At 43.5% G+C, this 16932-nt stretch overlaps 1 protein-coding gene across 1 annotated transcript in view; it reads left to right on the top strand.

Moving 5' to 3' along the window:
• Positions 1-16430, top strand: part of CLVS2 (clavesin 2) — a 160852-nt gene extending 144422 nt beyond the window's left edge. Inside the window, exon 5 of the mRNA XM_063443458.1 lies at positions 15071-16430. Coding sequence (XP_063299528.1) covers positions 15071-15158 — 88 coding nt within the window. The 3' untranslated portion in view covers positions 15159-16430. The remainder of the gene's footprint in view (positions 1-15070) is intronic.
• Positions 16431-16932: the final 502 nt, after the last annotated feature.

Genomic DNA, 16932 nt, shown 5'->3' with positions numbered 1-16932 from the left:
GTCTCGCGTTTGTATTGTGTGGGGGTCTGTGGTTCCGTCTGTTTATCGCGCGTCTGTGTAGAGGCCTTTTATGAGATTGTGTCAGTTGTTCCTCTTTGTGAACCTCTCCAGCTTGCGTCTATTCGTTCGTCTATTCTGTGAATGTCCCCTAGCCGTCGCATGTGTTGTGGGCGGGATGTGAGGGGTAGTGCCTGCATCTGCTAGTGCCAGAGAGCTGGTACGGAGCGTAACTTATTTTACAGGTATGTTACGAGGTTCGCATCGTCCACCGGCCCCGTTCCCCCATCGGCATCCCCCTACGACCTCGCGCGGAAGGTAAACCACGGAGCCCAGGCTTCCATGCATTTTGCTCCCCTGCCTGTCATTTCTGCCTGCAGTGCTTCAGCAGCAATGATGTCCTTGACTCGATGGATCCATTCCTCCCGGGTAGGGATGTCCTTTTTCTTCCAGTACACCGGTATGAGTGATTTGGCCGCGAATAATAAGTGACGTAGGTTAGATTTTTTGTATGTGGACAACGGTTGTGTGGATATGTGTAATAGGGCTAGTTCTACAGACCATTCAATATCATCTACCAAGATTATGTGAACGTCAGATTTGGTTCGGTCCCAGTATGGGACAATGTGTTTGCATTCCCACCAGATGTGTAGAAGAGTCCCTCTGTCTTCCTGGCATCTCCAACACGTTGGTGGTGTAGTGGGAAAAATCCTGTGTAGCAGTACTGGTGTTCTATACCACATGGAGAGTAGTTTAGAGTTAAACTCTTGATAGTGGGAGCTAGAGGAGCTTTTATGTTGCCATATCAAGGCTTTGTCCCATTGTGCCGGCGTAAATGTTTTATCCATGGCCCATTCCCAGTGTCGTTGGAAGGTGTTGTTTTCTGAGGTGGGACTGGTCAGTAAGTATTGGTAGAGGTTTGAGATAGATTTTCCAAGTGATGTGCCATGGGAGCAGAGGTCTTCGAACCACGTTAGATCTCTTCGTAATTTTTCCCTGTGCGGGAGTGAATTATAATAATGTTTCAATTGCATGTTTCGAAAAACTGCCATGTGCAACCGTGGGCGTGCCTCCAATAGTGCGTCCAGGGTCTTCAGGTTGCCGTCCTGGGTAACTTTATGTATTGGGATGTAGTCTGCTTCACCTAGGAATGTCCAGGCGCCTGGTGGTAGTCCGCCTCCTATGATGGGGTTGTGTGTGATCGGTAGCAAAGGGCAGGGGGTCGGAGAAACTTGTGATGTTTCCCTGAGGTTTTCACATGTGAGAAGCGTTTGTGTTACTGGGTCCTCGCCTCTTCTCCTCTCGTTGCTCGTCTTCTCCATACCGCCGCCTTCAATTTTGCAGTATCCCCCTCCCGATCTAGAATCACCCATTGTTTGGTCGTTTCTGGCTCGTGCCACTCCATAATTTGTTGCAGCGTTGTCGCTTGGTGATATTTTTTAAAATCGGGCAGAGCTAAGCCCCCCCCTTTGTCTGGGCATGCATAGTAGTTCATGACGTATTCTGGATCTTTTCCCCCCTCCATACATATTTGATGACCGCTGATTTCAGGGTCGTGAAGAATATTGCCGGTAAGGCTATCGGTATGGTCTGAAATAAATAGAGAGCCCTTGGGAGTACGTTAATTTTAAGAACCGCTATGCGGCCATGCCAGGTGATATGTGGGTAGGACCATCTTTTCAAATCTAATTCGATGTTTTGCAGTAGTGTCGTGAAATTACGCCGGTATAAGTCTTGGGGATTCGTGGTGATCCAGACGCCCAGATATTTCATTGCTCCTGTACACCAACGAAATGGAAAGAGTGGGCCAAGAGATTCGTATTCTGCCGTGGGAGTATTGATGTTCAGTGCTTCACATTTCATCAGGTTGAGCTTAAACCCTGATATGCGGCCGAACTTATCCATCTCTGATAGTAAGCAAGGTAGTGTGATCCGAGGCTGGGAAACAAAGAATAGGAGGTCGTCCGCGTATGCGGCCACCTTATGTTCCGTGTCCTGCCACGTGTAGCCATGGATGTCTTGACGGTCTCGGATTGCCTGTAGGAGCGGCTCCAGGGATAGTGCAAACAGGAGAGGTGACAGGGGGCATCCCTGTCTGGTTCCATTTGCGATTCCAAAGCTTGTAGTCAGTGCTCCATTAACGCGTACCGCCGCTCTCGGTGCACTGTATAGGGCAGTGATCCACGCCATGGTTCTCTGCCCAATGCCCATAAACCAGAGTGTTTGGAACATGTACTCCCAGTTGACCCGGTCGAATGCCTTCTCTGCATCTGTGGATAATAGTAGGAGGTGTTTCTGGTATTTCCGCGCATGATGTTGTATAGAGAATAGGCGTAACGTACTATCACATGCTTCTCGGCCCGGAATAAACCCCGTCTTGTCCACGTGAACAAGGCTCGGTAGTATCCGTTGAAGTCTAGTCGCCAACACTTTTGTCAGGAGCTTTGTGTCCACATTCAGCAGAGAGATCGGGCGGTAGCTGCCGCATTGTTCCGGGTCTTTTCCAGGTTTGAGTAAAACCGTTATAGTTGCCGTCAGGGATTCCATGCCAAAGTGCCCTCCCTCTGTGACTTTGTTGACAGCCTTAGTTAGCCATGGTATTAGTATCGTAGCAAAGTGTTTGTAGTACCCCGTGGAGAACCCATCCGGTCCCGGAGCTCGTCCCGTTTTCGTGCCTTTTAGTGCCGCGGGCAGGTCCTCTGCTTCAATCGGTTCATCAAGCATGGATGCGGCAATGGGTTCAACCGTTTCCGCACATTATCTTGAAGGTATGTCCGTATATGTAATGAGGAATCTCGTCTTTGTGCTGGGTTCTCCGGTGGGCGAAGGTTATAGAGGGAATTGTAGTACTCCCGGAATTCGTCTGCTATTTCTTCTGGTTATGGAGATATTCTGCCCAATGATAAGCATAGTTTTCTTATTTGCGTGCATGGCGTATCCCCTCTTAAGAGGCGGGCGAGGAACTTCCCTCCTTTGGTCGCATGGGTATAGAAAAAGGTTTTTCGACCTTTGGAGCGAGCGATGGTATCTTTGTGTGAGGAGGATCTTCAAGTTTCGCCTGGCCTCTATCCATAGGTCTCGGTTAGTTGAGAACGTTTGTGCTGGATTTCAAGGCGTGTAATGGTGTTGTATACGTCTGTCATCACGCGAGTTGTTTCCTTCCTTTTGCGGGTTGCAATACTGATAAGGGTGCCGCGTATAACGCTCTTGTGTGCTTCCCACACTGACACCGGAGAAATCTCTTTTGTTCCGTTTTCAGCAAAGTAAGATTCCAGTGCTTGGGAGACCTCCCCTCTCACCCCAGGGTCCTGGAGCAGGGATTTGTTCAGACGCCATGTCCAAGTTGCCGGTTTAAACAACGGGGATTCAAGTTCAACCTGGATCGAGCCGTGGTCTGACCACGTGGCAGGTTCTATAGAAGCCGTCCGCAAGCGGGATAGTCCATCTTGTTTGATTAGCACGTAGTCTATTCGGGAGTAGCGATTGTGTATTACTGAGTAGTGTGTGTAGTCCCTGCTGGAGGGGTGAATCGTCCTCCAGCAGTCAACCAACGCCATCTCCCCCAGCGATTTGCGGATGGATCTGATGCGAGATTGCGAGAGGCAGCTGTGGCCAGTGGACGAGTCCATAAGAGGATCTAAAGGGGGCGTTGAAGTCTCCTCCTACGATTAGTGCACCCTCCGAGAATCCGCGTAGTTTGTTCAGCGTCCCCCGTAGAAATTGTGCTTGTTTTGAGTTGGGAACATATATGGTCGCAAGAGTGTATACCCTGTCGGCTATCACTCCTTTTAGGAAGAGGAAACGTCCCTGGTCGTCAGCCATTCTATCCAGTTCCCGGAAACCTAAGTCAGCGGCGATCAACATTGCGACTCCCGCTCGGCGGGCCGTCGGGTGGTTGTTACAGTAGCTTATTGGATAGTGAGTGCTTCAGAGTTTGGGGGCCGCATATTCCCTGAAGTGGGTCTCCTGGAGCATCGCTATTGATATGTGTTTCTTTCGTAGGACTCTCAGTAGGTGAGAGCGACGTTCTGGTATGTTCAAGCCTCTGCAGTTGAGTCATGACGGATAGGGGAGCGTGGTTGTATGCCATAATCCCTCCCGTGGCCATGCGCACTCGTCCGCAGGGGATGCGTCCGAGCGGAGCGATGAGCCGAGCCGACGGTGCAAACCAGTGATGATGTACGCGCTACTATGAGGTATAATATATCGGGTGTCCCGCTCAGTTCTATGTATGGTTAGATATCTGAGTGTCTCGTCGGGCACCGACTACGTCCGGACTACCGTGGGGGCGTCGTCCCTTGTTATCTGTGTCAAGCCTGAACGTGTACTGCAGCCGTGTGGAATGGTGTATGTGTGAGTGAATGCGTGTATGTGTATGTAGGTGAGATATGTGTATAAGGTAGGTACTGTAATTATTTCAGTTACGGTAGGTAAAATAAGGGTGGGCCGGGCGGGCCTCCCCTCTGGGTATCGTCCCCAGCGGGGTGAAAGGAGGTTATCACCCCGGAGTCTCCTGAAGAAGGAGGGTCACTTGCGTCACAGCAGGCATGGCCAGGTGTCCCCCCGATAACCAGATTGGTGTGTGAACGAGCCTGTGGCTCCGCTGATAGTCTTGCGCAAGTGAAAGTACAGAGCTGTGGTCGGGGTCTAAACCAGGATTGGTATAGCCTATGTGTCATGGATAAGTCAAGTGTCGGTCTGTCCCGCTCAAACCAGTTCCTAGCCCAAGTGTGTTTAGACATGGGAGGAACAAGTATGCATGAGGTTAAACATTATTATGACAAATTGTAAGTTATAGGCATAAACATAGACAACATTGATAACAACCAGCAATAATACATTTCCGCCATCCCCTCGTGCATCTCCCGCCAGCATGTGCTCCCCACCTCCCCTCCCCAGTGCAGACCCTAGGCAGCAATTGTACCTCCAACCTACCCTTCGGGATGTGCTGTGAAAGAGTGTCTGTGTGGGTAATCTGGTTGGGCCTAACGATTAAGATCAGCTGTCATATCTCTGTCCCTCAATCTGCGCACTATATCTTGGTCCGGGTGTGGGTGAGTCGCATTTATTACCTCTATGGGACCCTTGGGAATTGGGCAACTCCCTGATGTCCCTATGTTAGCATCCCTACTTGTATCTTATGTCTCTCTTTTTTTTTTTCCTCCACATCTCTCCCCCATCTTTTCTTCTGTCCCTGCTAGTCTCTAGGTCTCAACCATCATTCCTATCTTACCCCTTGGCGTATATTTTCCCGTATATTTAACATAATAGGTGCATCAACAAAACAATCAATTTCTAAACATTACGGTGAGGGAAGATACTTATCATGGTGAGGATAGTCTCGAAGCCTAGTTTCCTAGGGCGATGTACAATTCGGGTCTCGCATACACTGTTGGAAAAGTCCCTTCCCACGGCTTTGTTGCGAATGTAAACATAAGAGAACAGCTGTGGTCGTACCATCATAGGGAGAAAATGTTTCCATTGCCCCCCTTATCCCCACCACCCCAAGGTCCCGTCCGTGAACCCCATACCACTTTTCTGGAGGGAGGGTTGGTAGCTCTAAAAACAAAGAGAGACATGTGAAGGCCACTGATAGTTCTGAAAGGGAGGGAAGCCGGTCCGAGTAGTCCCCTTGTCATGTATGCTCTCAATTTGGATGCGTCGTTCCTCTGTGTGGCCCTGATAGTGTGGAAATGGTGCTGTGGGTCCCCTTGTAACCTCCCCAAGGTCCATGTATTCGTCACCCATCCCTTTCCAGGTTACTGTGGATATCAAGGCTGGTGTAAGCGTCTCAGTGAGGCCGCTCGACCCAATAAAATCAGCGATACAGCTCTAAGTTCAGGGGGTCACCCAGGGATAGGTAGGGCAGTACCTTCTTGGTTGTTCAGCAGTGTCGGAGTGGCGGTTGCTATTCCTGGCCACCTCATGCATCGCGGCGGCGATGAGGTGGTCCCGGCGGCGACCTTCCCCTGCGTCGACGGGGTGCCCGCTGTGGCCTCTGGCCAGCATCCAGCGGTCCCAGAATCCAATCTGGTACTTGCACGGATTGTAGTCCCAGTTCCTCCAGGAACCTGGGGACCTCCTCCGGCCATCGGATCGATACCCATCCATTCTGGTGCCTTGCCGATAGGGCGAATGGGAAGCCCCATTTGTACGCTATATTGTGGTCCCTTAGGAGCGATGTGATGGGTCGCAATGCTCTTCTGGCCTCCAGTGTAACCGGAGATATGTCATTAAACAATGATATATGTGCCCCTTGGTATTCCCATGTGGGCTGGGATCTGGCCGCCTTCATGATGGTATCTTTTATGGCAAATGAGTGCAGGCAACAGATTATGTCTCTCGGGCCTTCCTCTAGGGAGCGAGTTCTGAGCGCCCTGTGTGCTCTATCGTACCTGATTTCTAGCAGGGTGTCACCGGGCATGATCAGGCAGAAAAGGGCCATTAATGCGGTTTTGATGTCCTCCTCGTCCTCTGTCTCCGGCATACCGCGTACTTGGATGTTGCATCGGCGCCCGCGGTTGTCAAGGTCTTCGACCGTCCTTCTAAGCTGCCTGCAGGAGTAGGTCGCCCTGTCGAGCTACGGCCGTGTCTGTTGACGCCAGTCTGGTAGTTTGGGCCTCATGGGAGCGTTCTAGCTCTTGAACGCGGTTACCTCTGTCCGGATTCCGGCCATTTCAGCACGCAGGGCATCCTGGATAGTGGTGGTGAGTACCAGGTCTGCCTTCGTGGCCATGGAGGCCGCTATAGTGCGGATTTCTTCCCCGATGCCATCTAGTGTAGAGGTAGAGGAAGCTCCGGGTGCGGAAGAAGTGAGCGCCATCTTGGGGCCTCCGGCCTCGTCGCTTGTGTCTGCTGGTGTTTGCAGAAATTCATCCATCGGACCCAGCGACTGATGTGTTTGGGATCCCCTGGGGGTCCTGGTAGGTTCACCCCTTCGGTTCCGTCACATTAGGGCTTATATTAGCGGATTATTAGGGCTTTGCAAGGACTGGTGGAGCGGAGCTCACAGCTTAAGCTTCCATCCTGGTCGACGTCCCAGCCACGCCCCCCCCCCCCCCATTTTACTGTCTTATTAAAGCGATTTGTTTTGCCACAGCATATGCAGATCTATGTCACTGTCATCAAACAGGTAGTATACCACTTATAAGATTGTTGAAGTTGTGATACAGATACAGTATGAGCCTAAAACCAATGACGGCTCTAACATTGGTAAGTGGCTCTATTTATTATTTATGAGTTTGGCATTGTGGCGAAACCGACCTCGCCACGTGTCCTTGGAGGGGGCTGCTTGCCCGCCTCTTGCCTTTGGACTATGGCCCTGGGAGATTGGGCCCTTCTACAAAACGTATTCGCCCCTAACAGAGTGCATGTCACTCATTCTGGCCCTTTAAACACAGTGGGGCCATTCGGTACTTGCCCTGTGTGAGCAGTGATACCCCCACATGTCTGTGTGTAATGTATAAAAAGTGACTTTATATATTTTAAAACATAATCCTGTATTTAGGTCCCCACATGTGTAATGGAGTTTGTCTTTGACCTGGGAGATAATTGGATTACTTCTCCAATTATCTCCAGGGCAGAAGGGAGGAAGCCAGGATGCATTGTGGGGATGTTTTACTTTTCCAGATTAAAATACTGCCAGCCAGGGGGAACAAAAGATACTTTTACTGGTCTGATTCATGCCATTTTTTAATATGTTGTTCCCCTGAATGGATTGATTGTGGATATTTATTTTTATGTGAATGTGATGTATGGTTTTAAAGTTACAGAGTATGTGTGGAAACTGTATTTTACTGTATGTAATAATTATGTTAATAGCTTATCTGAGGGGAGGGGATGTGTGGGTTGTATTGTTGCTTGATTGGTTGTTTTATGCCTCCCCCTGGGTGTGTCCTGTATGTGCAGAACTGTAATAAAAAGCAGGCTGGGTGTTCCAGACCTGAGATTCTGCTTGACCCTCAAACCGATGTGTCGTCTCGTTTTTGGGGGAATTGGATTGTATGCTGACTGCCAGGAGTGTAAGCGGATTGTATGCTTTTCCTGTTCGGCTGATTCCAGGGTTCGTGTATTGGAGTTCGGAAGGTTGGTGATTGTAGTAGCTGCTAGTCTATGGAAAAGGGGGATATCGCCTAAACTGGGTTTTATCCTCTTGTAAGTGAAACGGTCCGTTACAGGCATGTTTATACATAATACTCTATGACTGTCTGCATCGTATCTCTTGGAGGGAAGTTGGCTATACCATTCCTAGAAGAGGCTTATACCAGCATATATTGACACCGTATGATTCTCTACACCATCAGAGTGTAGACCGATATCCTTGACCAATTTAACCCCTTAAGGACACATGACATGTGTGACATGTCATGATTCCCTTTTATTCCAGAAGTTTGGTCCTTAAGGGGTTAAGGAGATTATAGGAGGAATTGGATTGAAATATAAGTATCCATTACTACTTCTTCCTTTCTATTTCACATTAAGACATACATTTTTTTTTTTTTTTTAGGTTTTACTGTTGTCTTGAAATAAATTTTGAGCCACTATGTAACCACTGTGATATATGAAGTGCTGAAGCACATAGTGCATAAAAATGACATCCCTCAATACACTGCTACTTTTGGAAGTGGGATCAGCTTTATAACTATGTGTTAGGAGCTTCTAGAAATGGGTTTCCATTGCGGAGCAAACATACACAAGCCATGCATCAACATGCAATGCAGAGGTGTAAACGTGTTCTCTGGAGTGATGAATCATACGTCATTATCTGACAGTCTAAATGAAAAATCTGTGTATGACAGATGCCAACAGAGTTCTATATAAAATTAATAGTGCCTATTGTAAAGCTTGTTGGAAAAGTGATAAGGATCTGATGTAGTTTTCAGGGTTTCAGCTACATTGTCTCATAGATGGAAAACACTAGAAAGCCATATCTCCCAAGTGTCCTGGAGAGGTGATACTGGAAGGACACTTGACGTATGCATTCTAAGCCTGCATATACCATATGTCAATCTCTCTCTTCCATTGCGCATAAAGTACTAAAAAACTAATATGTTTGGGGAACTTCATCCACCTACTCTCAGTTATTATCTGGTTGTCCTATTAAAATGCTTTCTAAAGAAATCTGGTGAATAAACTATTAGGCCAAATTAACGTTTGGCTTATATCCTCACCAAGAGAGTTCTTGGTTTACTCAGGAAAAAAGGGGCATTTATAGGAAGGATATCTAGCTGGTAACCATTTATTTCTATTGATGTTGCAGTATATAAAATCATCCATGCAAGGAAATCTTGAAGTATCCTTTAACTGGTATCAGAAAAGGATAGTATGATCCCACAGCGTCCAAGGCAGGTTATCTGTTTGTCCAACCCCTTATTCCTGGTGTGTAAAGCCTAGCAAATTAATGGGTTTGGGACCTTTGACTAAACCCCTGTCTAGACAGCTCACTGTTGTCACTTTATGGTTAGTCTTACTTTGACTGTTTTTAACTGGTCATTAAAGTAGGATATGATAAATAATGAGCAGAGCACAAATTCTTCTTAAAAGGTTACTCCAAGCATCATAACTAATATAGCTTGCTGTAGTGGTTATGATGCTAGGAGTACCCTTAGGGCTGTTCCCCGGTTATGGGTCAAAACAGAAATGGGGCAACTAAAAAAGTAACCATTTACATTTATCATCAGTGAAGTTAACAAATTAGTAAATTAATCTTGATTTTTGCATTGTATAATGAAAACAATCCTTAAAGAGAGATTATCCACCCTTTAGTGAAATACACATGTGAGAGATAGTCTCTGTTTGCAGTTAATTTAAATAACATTCTGTGGTAAAACAAACAGGTCAGTGCTGATGCGAATAGTGAATTCCATTGTGAAGCCATAATAGCTTGGTGGTTTTGGCATGTCATAACATACTACATTAAACATACTACATAACATACTTCATTAAATCCGCTGTGATTGATTTACATAGATGTACCCCAAATTAGAGAATTCCCATCCATTTATGATCACTTATGATCAAACATATTTCTAGAATTCATAAAGAGTATGCTCATTTTCTTGTATATGGTTTACAAAATATTAGTGGCCATGTGGCCAAATATAAACCCACCTACTCCTGTGTGACAGGAGACATCCCATATGTTATCTTCTTGTTTACTTTAGCCCATGTACTTCTACAAGCATTATTACTGCCTAAATAAAATATCAGTAGCTACTTTTGGGCTAAAGTAGTCCCTCATGAAACCTACTTAGTTCCCTGTGGATTAATTTTGCACCGCTCCCTCCCAATGCCCCTCTCCCTTGCTTCTAGCCCAGTTGCCTAAGGGCAACTTAGACAACTCCCTCCCATTGCCCCTTTCCCTTGCTTCTAGCCTAGTTGCTTACTAGACATCAAAACTTCTAAATCAGCCTTGCCAACTTTTTGTTTTACCAGTTAAATAGTACATTTTGTCCCCTGGGCTCCCCATTTTTATTTATTTTTTGCAAAATTACTATTTGGAAAGTTGTACATAAAGAAATGTATGGGCTTTCATAAGATCAGTGACAGAGCCACTTTAAATGTGTTGTTCTGATCAAATATCAGTTTATAAAGTTTTTTCTTTGTTTTGCCTATCTATCTATCTATCTATCTATCTATCTATCTATCTATCGATCTAATCTATCATCTCTCTTTATTTGGTTGGTTCTTCTAAGAAAGCAGATAATACTAAATAAATGGACAGCAATCAAGGTTAGAGTGTCTTAAAACTAGAGCATATCAAAGAGCCAAAAATATAGTAAGAAATAAAGTTAGAACCAAAAAAAATTGAGCTAGAGAATTGGACGGCTCCGACCCCCTAACCCACACGCCCCTGCATAATCCAGTCACATGGTGCATACATTAGCACTCTAGTTAACACATACTTGTTGAAAAGAGGTAAAATCAGTATTGGTGATGACAGAAATACAAAAGCAGTTGAAACACATAACACCAAACCGATAAATAGGCCAAGACAACAACAGAGTATAAATCAGTAGAGAATGCTGTGTTATTAGTATATTACAAGGAAACAGATCAATAGTCAATCAATGAGCATGCTTTCAGTCATCCATTTGGTAGAGGATTCTTCTCTAAAGAGAAGCTGACTCAGGAATGGTAAGCAGCACTGTGCATTAACACAATGAATGTTGTAATTGTTCTGGGAAAATAGAATAGAGACTGGCATAGCATATTAGTAATTCAATAAGAACATTTATGTTTTTATAAGAGTTGAAAGACTAACAATTATATGGAAAATTCCAAATTGATAGTTTTTTTATTTTTAAATTTGTATTTTATTGGAGTTTCCAATTACAAAAATAACTACTGCATCATTGTATAAGTTTGCATTTACATGCAGGCATCCTCATATAACAATTCATAGCAATATGTAGTAAGGTGTCCAACTGCGGTAGACTGCCTATGGCTTAGTTAAGACATAGCGATTGCATGGTTGCTGCATGGTGGCCCCTAGGTGTTTAGCTACCTAACTGTTAGTAATGTGCCTCTGGGAACAGTCATACTGAGGTGTCTGTGCTGTGCATCTACACAATATATGGTCATAAACAGAAAACATAATGCTACCATATGTCACAGGTATGTAATTCGTGGACATTTCTGAAAAACTTGGCCTATATGGAGTGTGTCCTCACCTAGCACTTTGCAATATCTAATCTAGAATATCCACATTTAGACTATAACAGACAACCGAAAATATTGTTAAGTAAGTAATTTGAGTAAAACAAGTGTTGTGGACTGCGTCTTGCGGTCCATAATATTTTTATGCATTACAGGTCATGGCTCCCGAGGCATGGGTTTCTTCAGATTGGGTCTCAGCCAGGTGCAGTCTCTGCAAGAATGTGTTAGAGTCCCCCTGAGAGGTCAGGGTGAGTGCTGTGTCGCCTTGTATCACACATTCAGTGAACCATACGCTCCACAGCGGTACTTGATCGCAACGCTCAGCAGTTGTATGTTTTCCATTTGGGAAGGTCTAATGACATGCGGTGCTCACCATGCATTGGTTCCCAATAGCGATGATGTTGAAGGAGGTGGAGATGGAGCCAGCGCTGATGGACTTATTTGTAAATTAATTTATTGTAATTTAGAGACACATTACCATTAACATTAAACTCTTGGAAAAGAAGTCTATGTACAAAGCATAGAAAAGTAATGACCAAGGGATTTTGGCCCAAAGTAGAACTGTTGATCCTAAATATAGGCACTTTGTAGGTATGTTACTCAGAGCATTTTGATGTCCTTTCCAACTTGGACTGGTCCCCCTTGCATTCATTATATATGCCCCCATGCTTGTGTAATTGTTTGATGCCATTGCGGACTGTTTGTCATATTTGCAGACTATATTCTATACTTTCATGTGTAAAGCCCGGCAACCCTAAGTGCCAGCAATACATTTTCCTGTGTAGTATAGAATATGCTTAGCTCTGGGTTCTGCGTTTTGAGGTGTCCAGCCTTGACAGATATTTTTTTATGTAAACAAGAGATGGGATTAAGTGAGCAGAGATACACTGCAGAGATTTGGAAAAAACTTTTTTTTTCTTTTTTAGCAAATTAAATTTTGAGATTTGAATAAGGAGGTATGATTAAAGCACCTTTGTCACTGGGATTTGGAGAGGCCTGCTTGCCAGCCTCTAGCCCCAAGACTATGGGCCCTGCAAAAAGACAGGCTAAAAAGTGACTTCCATGGGAAAATGTGCCTCTTCCCCTCCCCCTTTTTCCTGTCCTATTTTTTCTCCAGCAGGACGTTGTCCCAGGGACACTGCCAGGCCAGTTTAAACTGGCTGCTTTGTCCCTCCTCAATGTCTCATTAGCCCTTGCTATTGTTTAACCCCATGGCGATCCAACTGTATTCGTGAGATCTGAGTGCTTTTCGGACACATTGAGCGCTCAGATCCAAGCTATCTGGAGATATGTTGGACATATAAGTTAAACATTGTATTATAAGAGTTATGTATTTTTATGTGGTGTTTGTAACAGTTTTTGACTTAGAGATAATTCCTGTACCTGGAGATTATTAAGTTACCACAGCCACTTAAGCCAATTATCTCCAGGATAGAGGAGAAGATAGACCGGCCGCACAGCCTAAATCTGTGGAACTGTTTTGGGCATGAAAGCCATGCTTGCGGTCGGTCAAATGTGACTTCCATAAAACTTTTGAACCCCTGCTCTGATCTGGGTGATTTTTGGATATGTTGTTCACCCAGATCAGAGCTATCCAGGGATGTAGATGGGGATATGTTGTTGTTTTGGGGTGTTTCTAGACTTTGGGTAAAACTGGATATTTTCTGCCTGTGGTAATTGAGTTAGTCTATTGTGTTTGGTAATTGTATCATAGGCAGAGGGGAGGGTTTGTGTACATTAGCTGGGAGTGTCTAATTGTACAATACTGTGTTGATTGGCTGTTGTGACTTTGTGTCCTGTGCTCCACAAGGTTCACGTGGGTGGTAACCTTGTGGGGAAAACTGTATATAAGAAATGCTTTTGTGCTCAATAAAGGAGATCATCTTCATGAAGTTTCGGCTCATGTTTGGGGGATTTTAGAATTACCTACACTCTGGGGATTGCTATAATCACTACACTCCCCAGAGTAAGCTCTTGTAAGAGCTTCCTGTTCCTGCTCTCTGGATTTAGGAGAGGTTTACCTACTGGACTCCATGGTCTTGGGCCCAGAGTAGGTGGAAGACGGCAAGACCCCAACCAAGCTGTGGCGGTTCGTGGGGTCTGCGGTGGTTATGCTGTCTAGTGGAGTGCTTTGAGCCCTCGGGAAGCACTAGAAGCATCCGTCAAACGGAGGTACCAGTCGGGGTGCCAGGCATTCCGTTACAGGAGGAAATTAAATCATGAATATATGGTTAAAAATATCAAATGCACTTTAAGGGTTATTCCAAGCACCATCACCACCTTACTGATTTGAAGTAATCATGGTGCCTAATGTCTGTATACAGATACAGAGTTTAACTCCACCTCTGCCCTTGCCAGCCAGGAACAAGAGTTTTGGACTGACTAATGTAAATTACGTGCATATTTGCTGTCTGATGCCAGCCACACCTCATGCTGGCTCCAGGAAGCCAAAAATGTCAAAGACCCTCTCATGCCACAGACATGCTCCCCCAGCCTATCCCCTCTGATATCCGTCCTTCTCTATTTATCTTCTCTGTTTGGTGCTGGAACCAGTATAGGAAGGGTTACTCTTACCACAAACAATATTTTACTAAGGCACTGCTTTTTGGCTATATTGGTGTATAGAAGTGTGTCTGGAATATCCTTTTACTAAAAATACCTCTATGCAATAACACTTTTCAGTAATGCTTTTAAACAAATACAATGTGTATCGGGTACCTAGGGCTCTAAAAGTCATTTTTTTTTTATGATAAGGTACAAATCTTGGTCATTCTGAAGCATAGAGAACCAAGAATGCATATTACCTTTGACTCTCTGATAGTGGACCCCTGGGTTCATATCTGATTGCCTTATGGTCAGCATGTCCTTTTTATTTATTTATTACTCGTATTTATAAAGCGTCAAACGTATTCCAGAACGCTGTACAATTGGGAAAAAGACAAAACAATAAGAACAGACCGATACAACAGGTAAAGGGCCCTGTCCATGAGCTTACAATCTAAAGGTTAAACTGTGGAGTTGAGACAAAAGGTAGCAGAGAAATTTGTATGAGATGGCATAGAGAGTTTATAGCATAATGCCATGTACAGTAACTGAAAGATGCAATAACCTATAGCTATAGTTAATATTGTTTAGCAGCTCACAGAAAGCAGACTTGCTCACATCATTACACACTGCTGGTTCAACTTTGCCTAGCAACATGCTTTTCAAGGAACGGATACTGCTACCAAAAGTGCTATGCATATCAATACTGCATTGCTCATCACATAATATGAATATGCATTGAACATGAAATGCTTTCAATTGCAAATTATATTGTTGAATGTCAAGAAATTATCCTTAAGGCATTTGGCAACATTACGATGATAGGAACCTGAATAAGATGATTTTCTTTTTTTTTTTTTATCTGCTTTAGGTCCCAGTCTGTAGTGGATCCTGGGGTGTTGAAACACAATGATAAAAATGAAGAGGAAAACTTGCAGCCGTTACTGTCACTTGATTAGCATCTTCCCGGCAATGTTCTTTCAAGCAATGAAAATGAGGATTCATGTTCCGGGAATAACTAAACACTTTACAGGAATGTACCAACTGGATATTTATTGTATATGTTATCTTTGCAAAATGTAACTAGACACAGAGTCTCTCTGCTTTGCAGTGTTGAGATTCTAACAAAAGATTAATGCATTTAATCTAGTCAAGTGCCAACTTGTTTGTAAATAGAGTCCAATGTAATCTTCCTCTTTAGATTTGTAAGTGATTAAATAGATCACTTGTGTGAAAAAATGTGTAAATGCCAACTTACATTTAAAAATTGTGCACTGTAAAAAAATAAAATAAAGACACAAACGTATATATATATATATTCAAGGTAGGCCCCATGCTTTTATATAAAGCCATATATAGCAGCTACCACACTGCTTTTTACTAGAAAAAAATGAAGAATGAAATATCAGTATGGTTGCATTATCAAGTAAAAAAAGTGACTTTTCTTTTTTGCAAAACTAAGTATCAATTTTGAGTCGGAAGTTTCTTCTGCTTGGTAAGATTGAACATAGCAGAACAAATACTATCTGTACTGTGCCAAATTGGTTTCTTATTGGAATTTGTGATGCTAGTTATCCAGTCTTATTACAGTACCAGTGAGAAATGTTATAGAGTGGAAAAAACAGTGCCAAAAAATGAAAAATTGGTTGTGCTGAAAATTTGTTTTTAAAACATAATGTTTTCCGAAGCTTGGCAGATCCAATCAAACAGAGTTACATAAATGTAAAACTATAAACCTGTATTATTGTCTTAAATTTTGTACATTGAGTACTACGGGTCGGTGTGTACCAAACACCAAGTGCAAACGTGTCATTAACTGAAAGCAGTGGACGTTGAGCTATGCTATTATGTATTCTGTTTTCACATCTGTATTTTCCAAGACCATCTTTTATTTACAGCATCCACATTCTATAGGAATAGTAAAGCGATACAAAAAAAAAAAAAAACATTACATCTACCATACATCTACAACAAAATCATAAAAATATTAGACTTGGAGATTTGTGTCATTACAAACTGCAATTTGCCTGACTTTTGGCCAATCGTTATAGCCGAATCATGAACCAAAAGAAATTTACAATGGCCAAGCATGTTTGTTTTGTGATTCCTAATTCCTCCTGTTCACCAGAAAAAGAGATGATTAATGGTAGAAAAGATGATTGAAAGCTAGGACACAGTCACTAAATGTTGATTTTATTCACAGAACAAGAAATAAAAAAATAATAGAGAGAAAAAAGGTGAAGCAGTAAAAAAAAATAAAAAAAAATATTTATATGTTATTTAATTAAAAAATAGATCTATTTTTTCTGCTCCTTCTCTTTTTACCTTGGTAACAAGCACTGTTCAAAATTTTGAGCTGTCATAAAGTGCAGGATTATGAAGCTGGCAATGCACCGTTTTTGTTCCTACTGTGGATTACAAGGATTCTGAGTTTATTTATGAGATTGTACATTTTTGGAATTGAGGAAAAATCTTGTGAAATGTCCATCTGTAATTGTCAGTGAACATCTTCAATTTACTTTTTCGCATCGCTGATGACAGTGATGTGTGACATATGCTGTTGTTAATTCTTGATGCATTAAATACTAAGCATTTTTATTACTGACCTAACTGCCATTTGGACACTGAGTATTTGACTGTTGAGTTTACTCATGTTTCTTTAGAACTCATGTTAAATTACTTATTTTTGGGACATTTTATCGTTGCTAGTGCTAACTAGCAATCAAACACATA

This window comes from Pelobates fuscus, chromosome 2 (assembly GCF_036172605.1).
Source record: "Pelobates fuscus isolate aPelFus1 chromosome 2, aPelFus1.pri, whole genome shotgun sequence".
NCBI lineage: Eukaryota > Metazoa > Chordata > Amphibia > Anura > Pelobatidae > Pelobates > Pelobates fuscus.
The sequence above is the reverse complement of the archived record's forward strand: the minus strand, read 5'-3'. Positions and strand labels throughout refer to the sequence as shown.